The sequence below is a fragment of the Salvelinus alpinus genome, chromosome 18 (assembly GCF_045679555.1).
Source record: "Salvelinus alpinus chromosome 18, SLU_Salpinus.1, whole genome shotgun sequence".
In the NCBI taxonomy this organism is placed as follows: Eukaryota; Metazoa; Chordata; class Actinopteri; order Salmoniformes; family Salmonidae; genus Salvelinus; species Salvelinus alpinus.
In genome coordinates, this window is record NC_092103.1 from 13,129,675 (window position 1) to 13,148,025 (window position 18,351).

Below are 18,351 nucleotides of genomic sequence, written 5' to 3' on the forward strand. Positions count from 1 at the left end.
CACAGGTTTGTGCTAGAGAGATTCATGTTCACTGCAAGTGTGAACAGAAGCAGCATGGGAGCAATAGGAGGAACCGAGTAAAAAGGATACACGTCAAATATTGCCTTTTTCATCAAACAAAAAAGTATAATATGGTAAGCATTTTACTCCAGTACACATAGAAAATGCATTCCAGTCATATTGGCATAGCCTACAAACATGATGCACTGAATAGGACTATAGGATCGACAATAGCCTACAGTGGGCCTATTGCCCAAATATCTAACTTGAACCGGTCGGATGTTTCACGTGTTCATGATCTTGTCAATTGACGCTCACATAATGTCTGTGAAAATATAAAAACATGCTTACCTGTGCAGTTTTCATTCGACTTTTCTGCCACTGCGACCGGACAGCTATAAAAAAAAGTTTCAACCCTGAAGAGGCGCATGCGTTACGCTGTGCAACATGAAGGTCGGAACTATTAGGTTCCTGTTATGCCCTAGTGCGGTTTATAAATGGCATAAAATATATCGCCTGAATTAGTAGGCAAAAAAATTGCTAATGACGTTCGAAAATATGCCACAATAATATTTATAATGTAAGACATACAAATCCTCATTGTCAGCTGTTGTTCTCCATCAGTGCATACTTTTATCAATTAACTTCATGTTAAAAAATGTGGTGGCAGTGTAGATTTGAGACAAAATGGCAGATCAAAATGTATTTATTGAAATCCTGCAGTTGTAGTTGTGCTACATATTCAAAGAGAAAGTGGACAGAAAAAGTGGTCAAACAAAATACACTGCCACCACATTTTTAACATGATGTTAATTGAGAATGTTACTTAGTAGGTAATAGCTTGAATCTCAAATGGTTATACAAATAGCAGCCTCTACTGGCACGCATTGGCCTACCTTTCAAGTCTACAAACCATTTACTGTATAACTGCCCTCATTGTGCACCCATAAGCTACAGGTCCTTCTGTCTGGTAGCATATATTTCGTATAGGCTTACATCGGAGTAACTAACCATTTCTGCACTCGAAATGATATCTAACTGAGAGACATCGTTGTGTTCTTTCAGTGTCCTGAACTTACTTTTATTTCAAACTGTTCATTGTATATATGTAGATTGCTATTAGGACTACCATATTGCAAATGTACAATAAAATTGCCGATTAGATTTAAAAATGTGCATTTATCTCTAGACCTAGTCTATATAACTTAGACCAAATTTTGATGACACTATCACATACCCTTCTCAAAAGGCCAACGTCTTAAATCTAGCATTTACTAACAGTGAGTCTCTCCAAAATGACTTGGCAAATGCCTCTACTTACTTATATCCACATCTGATAAATTAAATATTTACTAGCGCTGTGAATCGGTTGAGTGATTTCCAATTTTAAAAGAACATGCTGATGTAATCATGCGAACCTGAAGAGGCATAGACACTGCGGAGTGAATTTCTAGATTCTTCGACAGATAAATTAATTATGAACTTTTCAGGCCATGTTTTAACTGTCTGTGACTGTTGGAATATTCTGCCCATCGACTATATCTTCACGCCATCGCACGAGGAACAATTTCAGCCGGATAGACAATTATAATTCATTAATATCGGCTCATACGATACTGTGAACGCAAGTCCATACTAGTTGTACCCTCTGGGGTCTAGGCTTACTTATTCGATTCGACATTCAAAAATCTATTCTATAATCCAGTAATCTAGGGAAAGAGTGCAGAATAATTTTTATAAAAGCACTGCAAAGGGAATATACTGTTATTGATTTACTATAAATGATTATTATTATTATTATTATAGCGTGGTTATAGGCCTACAACAATAGATGTGCATATTGCTGGTGCTATATCATAGCAAGGAAACGTGGCATGACAACACCAGCAATAATAATAACTGTTTACATAAACAAATATAAAACTTTACGCTGCCCTGCAAAAAGAGATTACCCCTACATTAAGATGAATAGTAACAGTGTCTCAAAAGCCTGTTTATATCTTCAAATGTCTTTCGTTAATGTACACAAATAGAAATGTAGGCCTATAGGTAGATAAAATAAAACTAAATAATTTAGTTGACCCTCCCCCTATGCTTTTCCCATTATGTTCTCCATTAGCTTAATGCTGCCGAGAACAACATGTAATTGTTTTATGTCCAGAGTAAAGCAACGTTCATGCATTTTATCTTTTATTAAATAAAAGTGCATTACATATGAACCTGCGGTAACGTTAGGCCTACACATTTATGCAGGATTCAATCACTGTTACAAACTTAAAACATTATATAAATTAAGTAACATGTGGGGGAAAAAAACATTTTACCAATAGGGAGACAAACAGTATTCATGTATATTACAAATGTACTTCAATTGTGTCACAACCAGTATTTTTTACACGTAAAATATGTGGCCAATTTAATTTCTTTTTTTTCTCTTATACTCAGTATACAAAGCCAATAGGTTTAGGTAAGCTTGTTCTGATATTGTTTCGGAGTCCATAAAGGTTGAAAATTGGGTCCTATAAACAGGTGTATCTTATTACTTCACTATGAAATGTAATGTAAATTTCAAATACTAAACGAAAATGAAGATGAGAATATAGGCTACGCTTTTAACAATTGACAAAGCTATAACAATGTCAGACGTCAGAACTGAGAGGAAGAGACTCAGCAGTACTTGATACAAAAAAAAATGTTTTTTTTTTACACATAAATATTCACAGTAATATAATTTCTATTTAATACAACTCACGTTTCTATTTACATGTAAGTACCATCTTCTTAATGCTGAAACTTCTATAAATTGAAGAGTCCATGTTTTGGCCAATGATCCAGACTACAAAATTGCGTCTAGTCCTTTGATCTGGCATGCGTCCTCCGTCCTCGTGCAAATGTATTAATTTCAAAACTTGGACGAGAAAAGGGACAACCTGCACCAGTTCCACTTTGAAATGTTGCGTCAAAAGTATTTTCCCCCCGTGTCTGTCTACGAACTGTCGTTTTCTGACGTATGAATAAGGAGTGAGGAGTTTGGTTTGTGTTTTTTCAGTAGTTGTGTTATTTTCTCGTCGTCTGAGTTAGGGTCCAACGGCTTGTTATAATCATCATCATCATCTTCGTTCTCCGAAGCCCCTTTCAGCCTCTCGGTCTCAGAATCCTGCTTCTTCTTTGCCGAAGCCATCTCAGCCGCGTGCCGTTTTCTCCATTTAGTTCTTCGGTTTTGAAACCACACCTAAAAAGTTGATATTCATTGATTACATGCAAACAAAGGACCTCTTAATCTATTGCAAAGATATTGATTAACAACCATCAGACATAATTTGCATATCATTTATGTAGCCTGGGCCTACAAACGTTGCTAATATGCCAAATGAAAAGGGCATATGCCTAGGTCACGTGAAGTCACCACATGTCCAAATAATTGTAGGTTATATTTCATTCTAATCGTTCGTTTAGAAAAATTGACAAAATATTTTTTTAAAGAGAAAATATAGGTTTAATTTACGTCCTTCCATGTTGTTGGCAAACATCTACATGCTGCTCTGCACTGCAAAACGTTGCTACCATTATTTCCATGACATAAATTAACAAAATGCTTCGTTAAATTGTAGTTTACGTTATTATTAATTTATTAAATATACATACTAATATTTTAGAAATATTTATAGTTGTGACTATAACCACAATTAGGCCTATCTGAGAATTCTCTTTAACGATTCATTCATATGAAATGCAATAGACAGTCATTTCTATTTAGATTCGTTTGACCACTGTTATTCGACTGAAAGTGTAGGCTATATCTTTCTATTTAGAAATATTGAAACGAAAGACAAAACATTGTCTAAAATACACGAGGCACTTCAAATGGAAAGCGTGAGAAATTGTCAAATTGAGTAGCAGAGGCTACAAGGGGCTAGTGTGCTCCCCTTTAGTTGCAGGTTAACTACAGGCTACTTATTAAACAATATTATTATGCATTGGATTTTATAAAGACTATTTCATAATATGTCTTACCTTCACTTGGCTCTCTGTCATTCCCAACGAATAGGCCAGTCGTGCTCTCTCTGGCCCAGCGAGGTATTTCGTTTGTTCAAAAGTCTTTTCCAGGGCAAAGATTTGTTGTCCAGAGAAGGTGGGACGTGTATGTTTTCTTTTTCCATCTTTGTCGAGCAGTACAGAATTCTGATCTGAAAATGTAAAACATAAAGCATCTAGTCCATTAAACTAAATGTAGCCTATTGATAGAATATGCCAATAGTAAGCTATTTAATATTTATATGATATTAGTAATGTTAAAATATTCTCATACGATATCATAATCAATTGAATTTGAGCTGTTATAATATAAACTTTTGTTCGGTCCATTATAATAATGCACATTGCAGCTAGACATTCAAGTCAGATCAGCTTCGGTTTTTAGGAATAAATACCATAAGCTACTGGGAAATTATTAATAACCCCTGTAGCCTATACATTAACCATAAAAATAAGTTAAATTGAAGTTCAGATAGCTCAAAAACGTGGACTAGTTACTTACGGGGTGAACATGCGAATCTGGCGTCTCTCCAGTGTGGGCTTTGCATGACTCCTGGCCAGAATATCGGGGTCCTGCCTGGAAGGTCTGTCAACGGCTTGGGGTAGCGAGCCACTGCCACTGCTGCAGCGCTGGGGCTGAAGTAGAGCCCATGGGGTGGCGGGGGGCTCAAGCTACTGAAGCGGGGCATTCCGGACAAGATTCCGGCAGAAGAGGACGCAGCAACGGCAGCAGCAGCTCCTGGGGAAAGGATCGAGGGACGACTGAGGATGTCGTTTATTCCATGAGGTGTTCCTAGCGCGCTGCATTGATGGGGGGATCCGAGAGATGACATTCCGGAGGATGGTTTGATCCCCGGTGAGGACACCGGGATGCCACCGGGGTTTGGAGAGGTGGCACTAGGTGAGGTAGAAGAGGCCGGCCCGGTGGAAGATAACGGGTAGGCTGGGTAGAGTGGGGTCTTCATCTCCGCCATGCTATGCAGAGCTGCTAAAGGTGGGGTGCTTAAGAGGAAAGCGCTCTGTCTGGACCCGTCCATCTGCCCCACGGCTAACATAACCGAGAATAGGTAAATGCGACGGTTATGTCAACAACAAAAATACCCGCAATGCTCACGTTCTCAAGTGATAATGCAAAGTTGTTCTCATCAAACAGACAAAATAATACAAGTCTCCTTGGAGGTAGGCCTATATTAGCCCAACTTCAACATTTGCAAACTGAGCGCCTGAAAAATTGTCTCTAAAATGAAAATGTCGTGTTTTAAAACGAAACCATGCTAGATGAAATCCCAGATTAATTTAGCCGAGATCCAATACCCATTATTACAGGGATAACTCCGCTTCTTCAACCTTGCAAATCTTGAGAATAAAGTCGTTCAAATAGGATGAATTTCCCACGTCGTCCTCGCTAACTTGGACAGACTGCTTTAGAGATGATATTATTGAATGTTTGAAAATCTATTGATAAAACGCCACCATTTCTTTCCGATGCACAAGACGATCATTGAGATAATAAAACATTATCATCACTTTCCGCTGTCTTTTACCGCAAAAGTAAAAACTTTGAGAGTAGAAAACAGAAAGTAGACGGGGTGTTTCTGTTGCGATTGGGTAACCCAACGGTGACGTAGGCGGTGTGTCAAGCGTGAGCGCCAACAGGATTTAGGAGTGTGTCCTCATTGGCTCTCCATCATAGCTTTGATTTGCACATTAAAAGAGTTGCCACCCGACCCACTATTAGCCGAAACACAAAAGGAACAGAATCAATCCAGTCAATTCTAGATCTACTTTTTAGATAAAGGGACATCTGCATGTGCTCATCATGTGACATAGCCTAGTAGCCTAGGTAACTATATCCAAATGTAACTTTTGTCTATCCATACCCATTCATATTAAAGAAGCTGTAGCTTAGGCTATTGAGAGATGCTTTCAGCCATAGACCTAAATATGACTCATGACATATTTATTGTCCGTTCAACAAGGACAAATAGTAGGCTAGCCCTAACGTTTTCGTTTATGTTGGAGGTCCATCATGAAATTGAAGCCCAAACAAAATTTGGAATAAATATAGCCTTGAGTAGCCTAGCCGTTTTCATCCAGTTTTGTAGCCCACTTATTTAGGTTTAAAACTACTACTTTGAGAAAATAGGGTACTAGTTTGTGTGTGCGTGTGTGTCTGTGATCAGACTAATTAGATCAATTGAGTACAACACTTCCACTATTCGAATATGAATTCATACTATGACTTTCTGACAAACAGAATTGTACATGTATCTATTGGGATATTGTTCAACAGGCTATATCATTATCAGATGTTTTTTGGTAACTATCCGGTATTGACTTGAAATCAATCATAGGCTGAAAGACTGGGCATAGGCTATCAATTCAGTGACAAAATCAAATGCACCAATAACCATTAAATAAATTGTCTACTGACGATTTAAAAATCTTGAACAATGGATGTCAATAATATTCTCCTGTATTGGAAAAAAAGTTATATGGCTCATATATGGATGATATGGATCAATGTTTGAGTAGGCCTCCCTATGCCACATTGCAAGCTGTTCCTAAAGAACGACTGAAGGATTGCAAGACAGACACTAGTGACACCCAGTGGTAGAACCTAATACTGCAGTTAATGGAATGCTGCATTTCCCCAATATTTTCTTGCAATTACATGACTTTTTCTCAAATCTGGACCTCTACCTCTACTGATGATGATTGTAATTTCCCCCCTCTAACCTAACACTGATTCAGAAATATAGGGCTCTGGATGAGTGGGATGTCTGGCCAGTCAATGACATTCATCTAACTAACTACCAAGGAGAAAAGAAAGCAGTAGGCTCCTCCAGAACTCCAGGCTCAGATTTGAGTAGGCTACCCCTGTATTTGTATTTACTAGGGATCCCAATTAGCCAAGGCAGCAGCTACTCTTCCTGGGGTCCAAACACATTAAGGCACTTACATCACACATAAAACAAAAGATAAAACTGTACATCATAACAATATTACACCACTACATATCTACAATACAAAATGTATAATACCACCATACAGCAATATTAGCATATACGTGTATGTAGATTGCGTGTGCTAGCGACAGTCTGCGTATGCGTGTGTCTGTACCTGTGTGTGTGTCTCTCTTCGCAGTCCCCGCTCTTCCATATGGTGTATTGTTATCTGTTTTTAAAAAATCTGATTCTACTGCTTGCATCAGTTACCTGATGTGGAAGAGTACCATGTAGCCATGGCTCTATGTAGTACTGTACACCTCCCCTAGTCTGTTCTGGACTTGGGGATTGTGAAGAGACCTCTGGCCACATTGTTACGGTTTGACTTGAGGTTATTACAACCCCACTTTGCGCAGCTGATGCTGGCTATTTAATTGGGAATGAAAGGGGGAGCGCCCTATTGGAAGGAGAAGCACTGAGACGGTTCAGAAAAATTCAGGGCCGTTACAACATGTCTTGTGGGGTATGCATGGGGTGTCCGTGCTGTGTGCTAGTAGTTTAAACAGACAGCTCCGTGCATTCAGCTTGTCAACACTTCCTACAAAAACAAGTAGTGATGAAGTCAATCTCTCCTCCACTTTGAGCCATGAGAGATTGACAAGCATAAATGTATGTAGTTCTGTCCTTGAGCTGTTCTTGTCTATTGATGTTCTGTATTATTTCATTTTGTACTTTGTTTCATGTTTTGTGTGGACCCCAGGAAGAGTTTGATCCTAATAATAAAATACCAAATACTATTAAGGGTTTGCACTCTGTGTACATTTAAGGGCCAGCCGTGCTGCCCTATTCTGAACAAATTGTAATTTTCCTAAGTCCCTCTTTGTGACACCTGACCACACGACTGAACAGTAGTCCCCCATGGCCTCTTTTTAGGTCGCAGTCTTGACTAGGCAGTTTGTTACTAGCGTTCAATTACCCACAAGTTTTTAAATGTATTCATTTAACCTATATTTAACTAGGAAAGTCAGTTAAGAACAAATTCTTAATTACAATAACGGCCTACCAAAATGCAAAATGAACACAATATAAATATAGGACAAAATACATATCACAACAAGAGAGACAACACAGCACTACATAAAGAGAGACCTAAGACAACAACATAGCAAGGTAGCAACACAGTGGCTGAGACAGCAGTTTTTCTGACTTTATATACTGCACTCTTTGAGAGAGGTAGTTAGCAAATCAGGCCTAAGACCCCTCAGAGACAACGATAGTCCTTAGCCGGTCCACAAGAATGGAATGGTCTACCGTATCAAAAGCTTTGGCCAAGTCAATAAAAATAGCATCACTATATTGCTTAGAATCAAGGGCAATGGTGACATCACTGAGGACCTTTAAGGTTGCAGTGACACATCCATAACCTGAGCGGAAACCAAATTGTATACCCGAGAGAATAATATAGACATCAAGAAAGCCAGTCAGTTGATTATTGACAAGTTTTCCAACACTTTTGAAAAACAGGGCAAAATAGAAATAGGCCTATAACAGTTAGGATCAGCTTGATCTCCCCCTTTAAATAAAGGACGAACCATTGCCTTCCAAGCAATGGGAACCTACCAAGAAAGGAGAGACGGGTTAAAAAGGTTGGAGATAGGCTTGGCAATGATATGGGCAACAACCTTAAAGGAGAAAGGGTCTAAACCAGGGGTGTCAAACATACGGCCCGCGGGCCGGAACCGGCCCCCAAGGAGGTTCGATCAGGCCCGCAGGATAATTTGAAAGTGGAAAAAATGCATAAAAGACATGGAATTAATATTTTTAATTCGCTGCAATTCATGGATTATCCGCTAAGGGGCGCACTCTTTCCATCAGAGTAGAAGACAAGCCGCATCACTGAGACAGACTGAAAACAGCAGACGGTATCAATGCGCCATCTGCTGCTTGTTACGACGTTGTTAATACCTTGGTCTCTACCTCTCCGCTACACCCTCATTAGCCAAAATGTCGTTATCCAAACGGAGAAAAGTAGATAAGGAGTGTAGAATTTTCAAAGAAAAATGGACCACGTCCTATTTATTTACAGAGATGCACGGAAAACCTTCGTGCTTGGTGTGTTTGCAACAAGTTTCGGTATTGAAGGAATATAATATTCGACGCCACTACGAGACTCATCACAGCGAAAAATATGACGGCTTGCAAGGACAACTGAGAAGAGATAAGATTAACGAATTGCTGGCGGGTCTGAGGAAACAGCAGTCAACTTTCATCCAGAGCCGAGAAGTCAGTGAAGCAGCGGTAAAAGCCAGCTACCTAATTGCTAGCGAAATAGCATTAGCATATGGTATAATTTTAATGGTCCGGCCCACTTGACATCTCCCTAGGCCGTATGTGGCCCACGATGCGAAATGAGTTTGACACCCCTGGTCTAAACCATCTGGCCCAGATGTTTTTTTGGGGTCAAGTTTAAGGAGCTCCTTTAGCACCTCGCTCAGTAACTGCCTGCAGGGAGAAACTTTGTAGCGGGGCAGGGGAAAAAGAGGGAGAAGCATCGGGGATAGTCGCATTAGAAGGGGTGGGAGATGAGGAAATGTTGGACGGGCAAGGAAGCAAGGTTGAGTCAAATAGGAATCCTGACTTAATGAAGTGGTGATTAAAGAGCTCAGCCATGTGCTTCTTGTCAGTAACAACCACATCATCAACATTAAGGGACATGGGCAGCTGTGAGGAGGAGGGTTTATTCTCCTGGTCTTTAACCGTTTTCCAGAACTTCTTTGGGTTAGACCCACAGAGAGAGAACTGCTCCTTAAAGTAACTCATTTTGGCCTTCCGGATAGCCTGAGTGCACTTATTTCTCATTTGCCTGAACTATAGCCAGTCAGCCTGAGTATGTGTGTGCCAAGCCTTTCGCCAAATGTAATTCTTGAGGTGGAGTAACTCTGCAAGATCACGGTCGAACCAGGGGCTGAACCTCTTTTTAATTCTCATTTTCCTTTAAAAAAAAGAAGGTCTAAGTGCATTTGACAGAGGGGATCAAGCTGATTCTATACCATTTTACAGAGGCCAGTTAACAGATAAACTGACAGATTCATGAGAAGTTGAAAACTAATTGTAGACAAAATGTAGAAATGGTTTAGACCTATTTACACATGGGCAGATATTACTCATGTGATGTGACTCTTTCAAGTGCCTTTATTCTCCGAATAAAAAAAGGTAACAATTCTGCCATGATAAACCTGTATTGAAGCCTACATCCAGTGTAGGGATCAGAAATCTGGACATGGGCGCAACCAAATTTAGATTTTATCCCAGTGTAGACCAATGATGTATATAAACGGAGAGGAAGAGGCGAAGCGAGAGGTAGCGCTTGTCGCCTGCCTACTCGTCTTTGGGACAACAACTCCCATTTTAGGGCAGAGACATGAGCATCTCGTCATTATATATAGATCTCTGGATTGCTGATGCTATAAGAGAGCAGGGGATGGAAGTTCAACACTTTATTCAGTTAATTTCAATACAGCACATGGATTCATCATGGATTGAGCACAGGTCTCTTTGATTGAACTGGCGAATGGTAGCTGACAGTATCGGCTAGAGATGACGTGCAGGAGCTTCCTGTAGGAATGTATAGTCTTGCTGGGGTCTTCTCTGTTGCTAATTAGCATTTCGAATTTGAGAGTAAATTGAGGCAAATATATTGTTAAAACTCACCTTATCCAAGAGAGAATTACACAGTTACCAAAACACCTGTATTCACCCCCCAAAAATGAATTGCTAATTAGCTGCTAATGTGGCTATCATAAAGAACTATAAATGTAATGATGATCTGGACTAGACTCCCAAATCGAGGCAAGGATAAGAATCTCTGGATTAACTATCTAATGTTAGCTACATTTAGTAATGAATAAATTGGCTACATTTCTTTAAATTGAAAATTCTGTGAACTGTCTTGTGCAAGTTTTAAATTGACACAATACCTGTTATCAAAGGTGTCAGCTAGAGATTACATGCGAGTTTGCAGAGACTTGTAGTCTTGCATGATGTCTACTTTGATGCTAATTAGCATTTTCCAATCAGAGAAAATAGAGCCGAATATACTGAGTTACCTTGTCCGAGAGAGATTTACATGGTAATCAAAATGCCACTCCAGGGTAAGCCTACATGAAACACAGACCTTATTTTGTGTTGCTAAAATTCCCTATGGGAAAAATGAATGGTGGAAAAACAATTGGAACCATTTCCCTGTTGACCGCTAGGTTTTATGGATATTATGACACCTCCACTGTGGGGCTCTATTGACCAAAGAGGCTTTGAAGCCACCTGTCAGCCTTATAGAGCTCTTTAGTTTGTAGTTCTAAAACCCAGAAATTAGTTACCTCTGGTTCGTGAATCCATCCCTATGGGGAAAATGAATGGGGAAAGAATAGGGTTAGGAATAAATGCAGAAAATAAGATCGTTCTATACGATAATAGCAGTCAGTTACAACCTTTATGAATTATGAAGCCTTTGTGCTTTTTTTTTTACATAAATTTGTCAAAATTCACAAACAAAAGTTGTTAGCAGATTAAGATTCTTGTAGATCAAAACAAATAAGATCTCCTAAACCTGTGTTTGCCAGACATTTCCGGCATTTATCAAACGCCATTCATTATCCCATACGCTTTGTCCAACGAACCATGGCGGAGTTAGTGCCGACAAAAATATGTAATTCTACAGCATTTAATTTAAATTTAAGGACATTTCAGTATTTTGTTGTAGTGGCAACAGTAACATTAGTACTTGAGATTATAGCTGCACTACGCAGAAATTGCTCGACCATTTCTTGGTCCAAAAATTCTAATAATTCTAATAGGCAATAAATAGGCCATAGTGGCGAAATTATTACAGTATGGCAAATTAAACACTGGGGTGATAGATGTGCAGAAGATGAGTGTACAAGTACTGGGGTGCACCCCAGCAGTACTGGGGTGCAAAGGATGGTGATGAGGTAGTTGGATGGGCTATTTACAGATTGGCTATGTACAGGTGCAGTGATCTGTGAGCTGCTCTGACCGCTGGTGCTTAAAGCTAGAGAGGGAGATATGAGTCTCCAGCTTCAGTGATTTTTGCAGTTCGTTCCAGTCATTGGCAGCAGAGAACTGGAAGCAAAGGCGGCCGAAGGAGGAATTGGCTTTGGGGGTGACCAGTGAAATATACCCGCTGGAGCGAGTGCTGCGGGTGGGTGCTACTATGGTGACCAGTGAGCTGAGATAAGGCGGGGCTTTACCTAGTAAATACTTATAGATGACCTGGAGCCAGTGGGTTTGGCGACAAATATGAAGCGAGGGCCAGCCAACGAGAGCATACAGGTCGCAGTGGTGGGTAGTATATGGGGCTTTGGTGACAAAACGGATGGCACTGTGATATACTGCATCCAATTTGCTGAGTAGAGTGTTGGAGGCTATTTTGTAAATGACATTGCCGAAGTCAAGGATCAGTAGGATAGTCAGTTTTACGAGGGTATGTTTGGCAGCATGAGTGAAGGATGCTTTGTTGCGAAATAGGAAGCCGATTCTAGATTTAATTTTGGATTGGAGATGCTTAATGTGAGTCTGGAAGGAGAGTTTAGAGTCTAACCAGACACCTAGGTATTTGTAGTTGTCCACATATTCTAAGTCAGAACCATCCAGTGTAGTGATGCTGGACGGGTGGGTAGGTGTGGGCAGCGATCGGTTGAAGAGCATGCATTTAGTTTTGCTTGCATTTAAGAGCAGTTGGAGGCCACGGAAGGAGAGTTGTATGCCATTGAAGCTTGTCTGGAGGTTAGTTAACACAGTGTCCAAAGAAGAGCCAGAGGTATACAGAATGGTGTTGTCTGCGTAGAGGTGGATCAGAGAATCACCAGCAGCAAGAGCGACATCATTGATGTATACAGAGAAAAGAGTCGGCCCGAGGATTGAACCCTGTGGCACCCCCATAGACTGCCAGAGGTCCGGACAACAGGCCCTCCGATTTGACACACTGAACTCTGTCTGAGAAGTAGTTGGTGAACCAGGCGAGGCAGTCATTTGAGAAACCAAGGCTGTTGAGTCTGCCGATAAGATTGTGGTGATTGACAGAGTCGAAAGCTTTGGCCAGGTCGATGAATACAGCTGCACAGTATTGTCTCTTATCGATGGCGGTTATGATGTCGTTTAGGACCTTGAGCGTGGCTGAGGTGCACCCATGACCAGCTCGGAAACCAGATTGCATAGCGGAGAAGGTAGGGTGGGATTCGAAATGGTCGGTGATCTGTTTGTTAACTTGGCTTTCGAAGACCTTAGAAAGGCAGGGTAGGATAGATATAGGTCTGTAGCAGTTTGGGTCTAGAGTGTCTCCCCCTTTGAAGAGGGGGATGACCGCAGCAGCTTTCCAATCTTTGGGGTTCTCAGACGATACGAAAGAGAGTTTGAACAAGCTAGTAATAGGGGTTGCAACAATTTCGGCAGATCATTTTAGAAAGAGAGGGTCCAGATTGTCTAGCCCTGCTGATTTGTAGGGGTCCAGATGTTGCAGCTCTTTCAGAACATCAGCTATCTGGATTTGGGTGAAGGAGAAATGGGTGCGGCTTGGGTAAGTTGCAGTGAGGGGTGCAGAGCTGTTGACCAGGGTAGGGGTAGCCAGGTGGAAAACATGGCCAGCCGTAGAAAAATGCTTATTGAAATGAGCAATTATCGCGGATTTAACGGTGGTGACAGTGTTTCCTAGCCTCAGTGCAGTGGGCAGCTGGGAGGAGGTGCTCTTATTCTCCATGAACTTTACAGTGTCCCAGAACTTTTTGGAGTTAGCGTTACAGGATGCAAATTTCTGTTTGAAAAAGCTAGCCTTTGCTTTCCTAATTGCCTGTGTATATTGATTCCTAACTTCCCTGAAAAGTTGCATATCGTGGGGGCTATTCGATGCTAATGCAGTACACCACAGGATGTTTTTGTGCTGGTCAAAGGCAGTCAGGTCTGGAGTGAACCAAGTGCTATATCTGTTCCTGGTTCTACATTTTTTGAATGGGGCATGCTTATTTAAGATGCTCAGTTTGGCCTGGCAGCCAGCTCTAGAAGAGTCTAAGGTGGTTCCAAACTTCCAAACTCCATTTAAGATTGCTGGAGGCCAGTGTTTTTGGGGACCTTTGATGCTGCAGACATTTTTTGGTACCCTTCCCCAGATCTGTGCCTCGACACAATCCTGTCTCAGCGCTCTACGGACAATTCCTTCAACCTCGTGGCTTGGTTTTTGCTCTGACATGCACTGTCAACTGTGGGACCTTATATAGACAGGTGTGTGCCCTTTAAAATCATGTACAATCAATTGAATTTACCACAGGTGGACTCCAATCAAGTTGTAGAAACAGCTCAAGGATTATCCATGGAAACAGGATGCACCTGAGCTCATTTTCAAGTCTCATATCAAACGGTGGTAGAAACTCCCCAAATACAGGTCTGCCAAAGTTGTAGCATCCTCCCCAAGAAGACTTAATGCAGTAATCACTGCCAAAGGGGCTTCAAAGTACTGAGTCAAGGGTCTGAATACTTATATAAACGTAATAGTTCAGTTTTTTTTTTTTTGCAATAAATTTGCTAATTTTTCTACAACTATTTTTGTTGTCATTATAGGATATTGTGTGTAGTTGTGGCCAAAAGTTTTGAGAATGACACAAATATACATTTTCACAGTCTGCTGCCTCAGTTTGTATGATGGCAATTTGCATATACTCCAGAATGTTATGAAGAGAGATCAGATTAATTGAAATTAATTGCAAAGTCCCTCTTTGCCATGCAAATGTACTGAATCCCAAAGAAACATTTCCACTGCATTTCAGCCCTGCCACAAAAGGACCAGCTGACATCATGTCAGTGATTCTCTCGTTAACACAGGTGTAAGTGTTGACGAGGACAAGGCTGGAGATCACTCTGTTATCTCTGTCAGCCATGGTTACCTGCCGTCATCATTGCTTTGCACAAAAAGGGCTTCACAGGCAAGGATATTGCTTCCTGTAAGATTGCACCTAAATCAACCATTTATCTGATCATCAAGAACTTCAAGGAGAGTGGTTCAATTGTTGTGAAGAAGGCTTCAGGGCGCACAAGATAGTCCAGCAAGTGCCAGGACCGTCTCCTAAAGTTGATTCAGCTGCGGGATCGGGGCACCACCAGTACAGAGCTTGCTCAGGAATGGCAGCAGGCAGGTGCGAGTGCATCTGCACGCACAGTGAGGCGAAGACTTTTGGAGGATGGCCTGGTGTCAAGAAGGGCAGCAAAGAAGCCACTTCTCTACAGGTAAAACATCAAGGACAGACTGATATTCTGCAAAAGGTACAGGGATTGGACTGCTGAGGACTGGGGTAAAGTCATTTTCTCTGATGTATCCCCTTCCGATGGTTTGGGGCATCCGGAAAAAAGCTTGTCCGGAGAAGACAAGGTGAGTGCTACCATCAGCCCTGTGTCATGCCAAAAGTAAAGCATCCTGAGACCATTCATGTGTGGGGTTGCTTCTCAGCCAAGGGAGTGGGCTCACTCACAACTTCTCCCAACCATCCAGGAACAGTTTGGTGACGAACAATGCCTTTTCCAGCATGATGGAGCACCTTGCCATAAGGCAAAAGTGATAACTAAGTGGCTCGGGGAACAAAACATCGATATTTTGGGTCCATGGCCAGGAAACTCCCCAGACCTTAATCCCAATTGAGAACTTGTGGTCAATCCTCAAGAGGCGGGTGGACAAACAAAACCCCACAAATTCTGACAAACTCCAAGCATTGATTATGCAAGAATGGGCTGCCATCAGTCAGAATGTGGCCCATAAGTTAATTGACAGCATGCCAGGGCAGATTGCAGAGGTCTTAAAAAAGAAGGGTCAACACTGCAAATATTGACTCTTTGCATCAACTTCATGTAATTGTCAATAAAAGCCTTTGACACTTATGAAATGCTTGTAATTATACTTAAGTATTCCATAGTAACACCTGACAAAAATATCTAAAGACAACTGAAGCAGCAAACTTTGTGAAAATGTATATTTGTGTCATTCTCAAAACTTTTGGCCACGACTGTAGACTGATGAGGGAAAAAAACAAGATTCAATTTTAGAATACGGCTGTAACTTAACAAAATGAGGAAAAGGTCAAGGGGTCTGAATACTTTCTGAAGGCACTGTATATATACACACATAACAAAAATATAATTGCAACTGAGTTACAGTTCATAAGGAAATCAGTCAGTTTAAATAAATTCATTAGGCCCTGATCTATGGATTTCCCATAACAGGGCAGCCAATCAGAATACGTTTTTCCCCACAAAAAGGCTATTACAACAGAAACACTCTTAGCACCCACCTTGCCCCGTTGACCCTGCAGGTGAAGCCGTATGTGGAGGTCCTGGGCTGAAGTGGTTACAAGTGGTCTGCGGTTGCAAAGCCGGTTGGATGTACTGCCAAATTCTCTAAAAAGACATCGGAGGCGGCTTACGGTAAATAAATTAACATTACATTCTCTGGCAACCGCTCCGTTGGACATCCCTGATGTCGGCATGCCAATTGCACACTCCCTCAAAACTTGAGACATCTGTGGCAGTATTCTGCGCCGAAACTGCACATTTTAGAGTGGATTTTTATTGTCCCCAGCACAAGGTGCACCTGTATAACGATCATGCTGTTTAATCAGCGTCTTTATATGCCACACCTGTCAAGTGGATGGTTTATCTTGCAAAGGAGAAATACAAATGACAGAAATAAGCTATGTGCATATGGAACATACCCGGGATCTTTTATTTCAGCTCATGAAAATGGGACCAACACTTTACGTGTTGTGTTTATATTTTTTGTTCGTATAAATAAATCATTGGTGTAAACTCCTTTCCAAGTCAATGGATTAAAGGCCAATTCTGCCACTAACCTCATTCATCAACTCCAGCACCAAACCAGTATCTACACGTGAACAGAGCTTTTCTATGATCTGTGGTTAAAAAGGATTAGGTCCTACAACAATGCTTGTCTCACATCACAGGGTAGGATTAAAAGTACATTTTCATAACCTGCAACAACTTTAGAGCAAGAGAGGGTATTTCCTCACACTCCACATCACCTTTTTTAAATTTTCACCTAAAATGACAAACCCAAATCTAACTGCCTGTAGCTCAGGACCTGAAGCAAGGATATGCATATTCTTGATACCATTTGAAAGTAAACACTTAAGTTTGTGGAAATGTGAAATTAATGTAGAAAACACACGTTGGATCAGGTATAAGATAAAACAAAAAAAACATGCATTTTCTATTTGTTGTTCCATCTTTGAAATGCAAGAGTACACCAGTATATCACTTAGGACTCCAGACGCAATTATTTTGGCCACTAGACGGCAGCACTGTATATGCAAAGATTTAGACTAATCTAATGAACCATTGCATTACTGTTCAAAATGTATCAAGTCTGCCAAAATGGTCAATTGATACATTTAAGTACATAACTTTAGAGAACACACAAATATGATATGGTAATACATTTAAGTTTACACACTCAGTAATGTCATAAATGATGGATAATTAGCTTCCCTACAGAAAATACACCAACCTTGACAGGGGGGTGCAGACACAGCATGGGTTCAAACTGTAGAACCCAGTTCCTACATTTTAATACAAAAATGTATTTTTTCAAACAAAACTGTGCTACATTTTCTCTCTGGTACCATCAAGATGACAAATCAGAGCAAGATTACTTAAGTACATTATTTACCTTCAGAGACTAATACATCATACCAGTTGCCGTAATAAAAGTTGTGCACTCTCCTTAAACAATAGCATAGTATTTTTTCACTGTACTAGCTACTGTAAATTGGACAGTGCAGTTGGATTAACAAGAATTTAAGCTTTCTGCCCGTATAAAACTTGTCTAGGTCCTGGGAAATTATTGTTACTTACGTCATGCTAATCCCTTTAGCTCAACCGTTCAGCGGGGGGGAGGGGGGCTGGAGATCACGTAGAGCATGGGTGTCAAACTCTGGCCCGCGGGGTAATTATATTTGGCCCGCGAGACAATACCAAATTACTACTAGAGCTGGCCCGCCGGTATTATACAGCGCATTCACCGCTAATACTACGAATCCCATAATGCTCTGCTGTTGTTTTCGCGCGCCAATCAGGACAGGACCCAGAAATGCCCTCTCCTCTGTGACAGTAGTCATAGCAACATAGACGCTACAACTGTCAGCGCCGCAGTTTCCACGGTTCATCCCTGACACAATGCCTCAGCTCCGCACCCAAGCTGCTCAGATGCTCTCCATGTTCGGCAGCACTTATCTATGCGAGCAACTTTTCTCCTCGATGAAGATGACCAAAACAACTCACAGGATACGTCTGACTGATG

The 18,351-nt window shown here is 40.9% G+C and overlaps 1 protein-coding gene and 1 long non-coding RNA gene across 4 annotated transcripts in view; both read right to left on the reverse strand.

Moving 5' to 3' along the window:
• LOC139544657 (uncharacterized) overlaps positions 1-419 on the reverse strand; it is a 28,112-nt gene extending 27,693 nt beyond the window's left edge. For both annotated transcript variants that reach the window (XR_011668910.1, XR_011668908.1), the window contains exon 1: positions 352-419. This is a non-coding gene — a long non-coding RNA (uncharacterized lncRNA). The remainder of the gene's footprint in view (positions 1-351) is intronic.
• Positions 420-2,177: 1,758 nt separating this feature from the next.
• Positions 2,178-5,605, reverse strand: nkx6.1 (NK6 homeobox 1). 2 transcript variants are annotated; one of them, XM_071350243.1, is made up of 3 exons: positions 4,538-5,605; positions 4,015-4,211; positions 2,178-3,232 (listed from the first exon to the last, which is right to left on the reverse strand). In XM_071350243.1, the coding sequence occupies exons 1-3, from the start codon at positions 5,088-5,090 to the stop codon at positions 2,987-2,989; spliced, it is 996 nt and encodes a 331-aa protein (XP_071206344.1). In that variant the 5' UTR covers positions 5,091-5,605; the 3' UTR covers positions 2,178-2,986. The 2 variants fall into 2 exon arrangements, with proteins under 2 accessions (XP_071206344.1, XP_071206346.1); XM_071350245.1 differs by having other exon boundaries at positions 4,015-4,187; positions 4,538-5,604.
• Positions 5,606-18,351: the final 12,746 nt, after the last annotated feature.

What these genes read in the sequence shown, in the direction of transcription:
- nkx6.1 (XM_071350243.1), bottom strand. Translation starts at nt 5,090, where the DNA reads ATGTTAGCCGTGGGGCAGATGGACGGGTCCAGACAGAGCGCTTTCCTC. An exon ending in CAGATTCGCATGTTCACCCC is followed by an intron (nt 4,212 to 4,537) that starts GTAAGTAACTAG and finishes TTAATGGACTAG; the next exon opens with ATGCTTTATGTTTTACATTT. An exon ending in TGACAGAGAGCCAAGTGAAG is followed by an intron (nt 3,233 to 4,014) that starts GTAAGACATATT and finishes TCAACTTTTTAG; the next exon opens with GTGTGGTTTCAAAACCGAAG.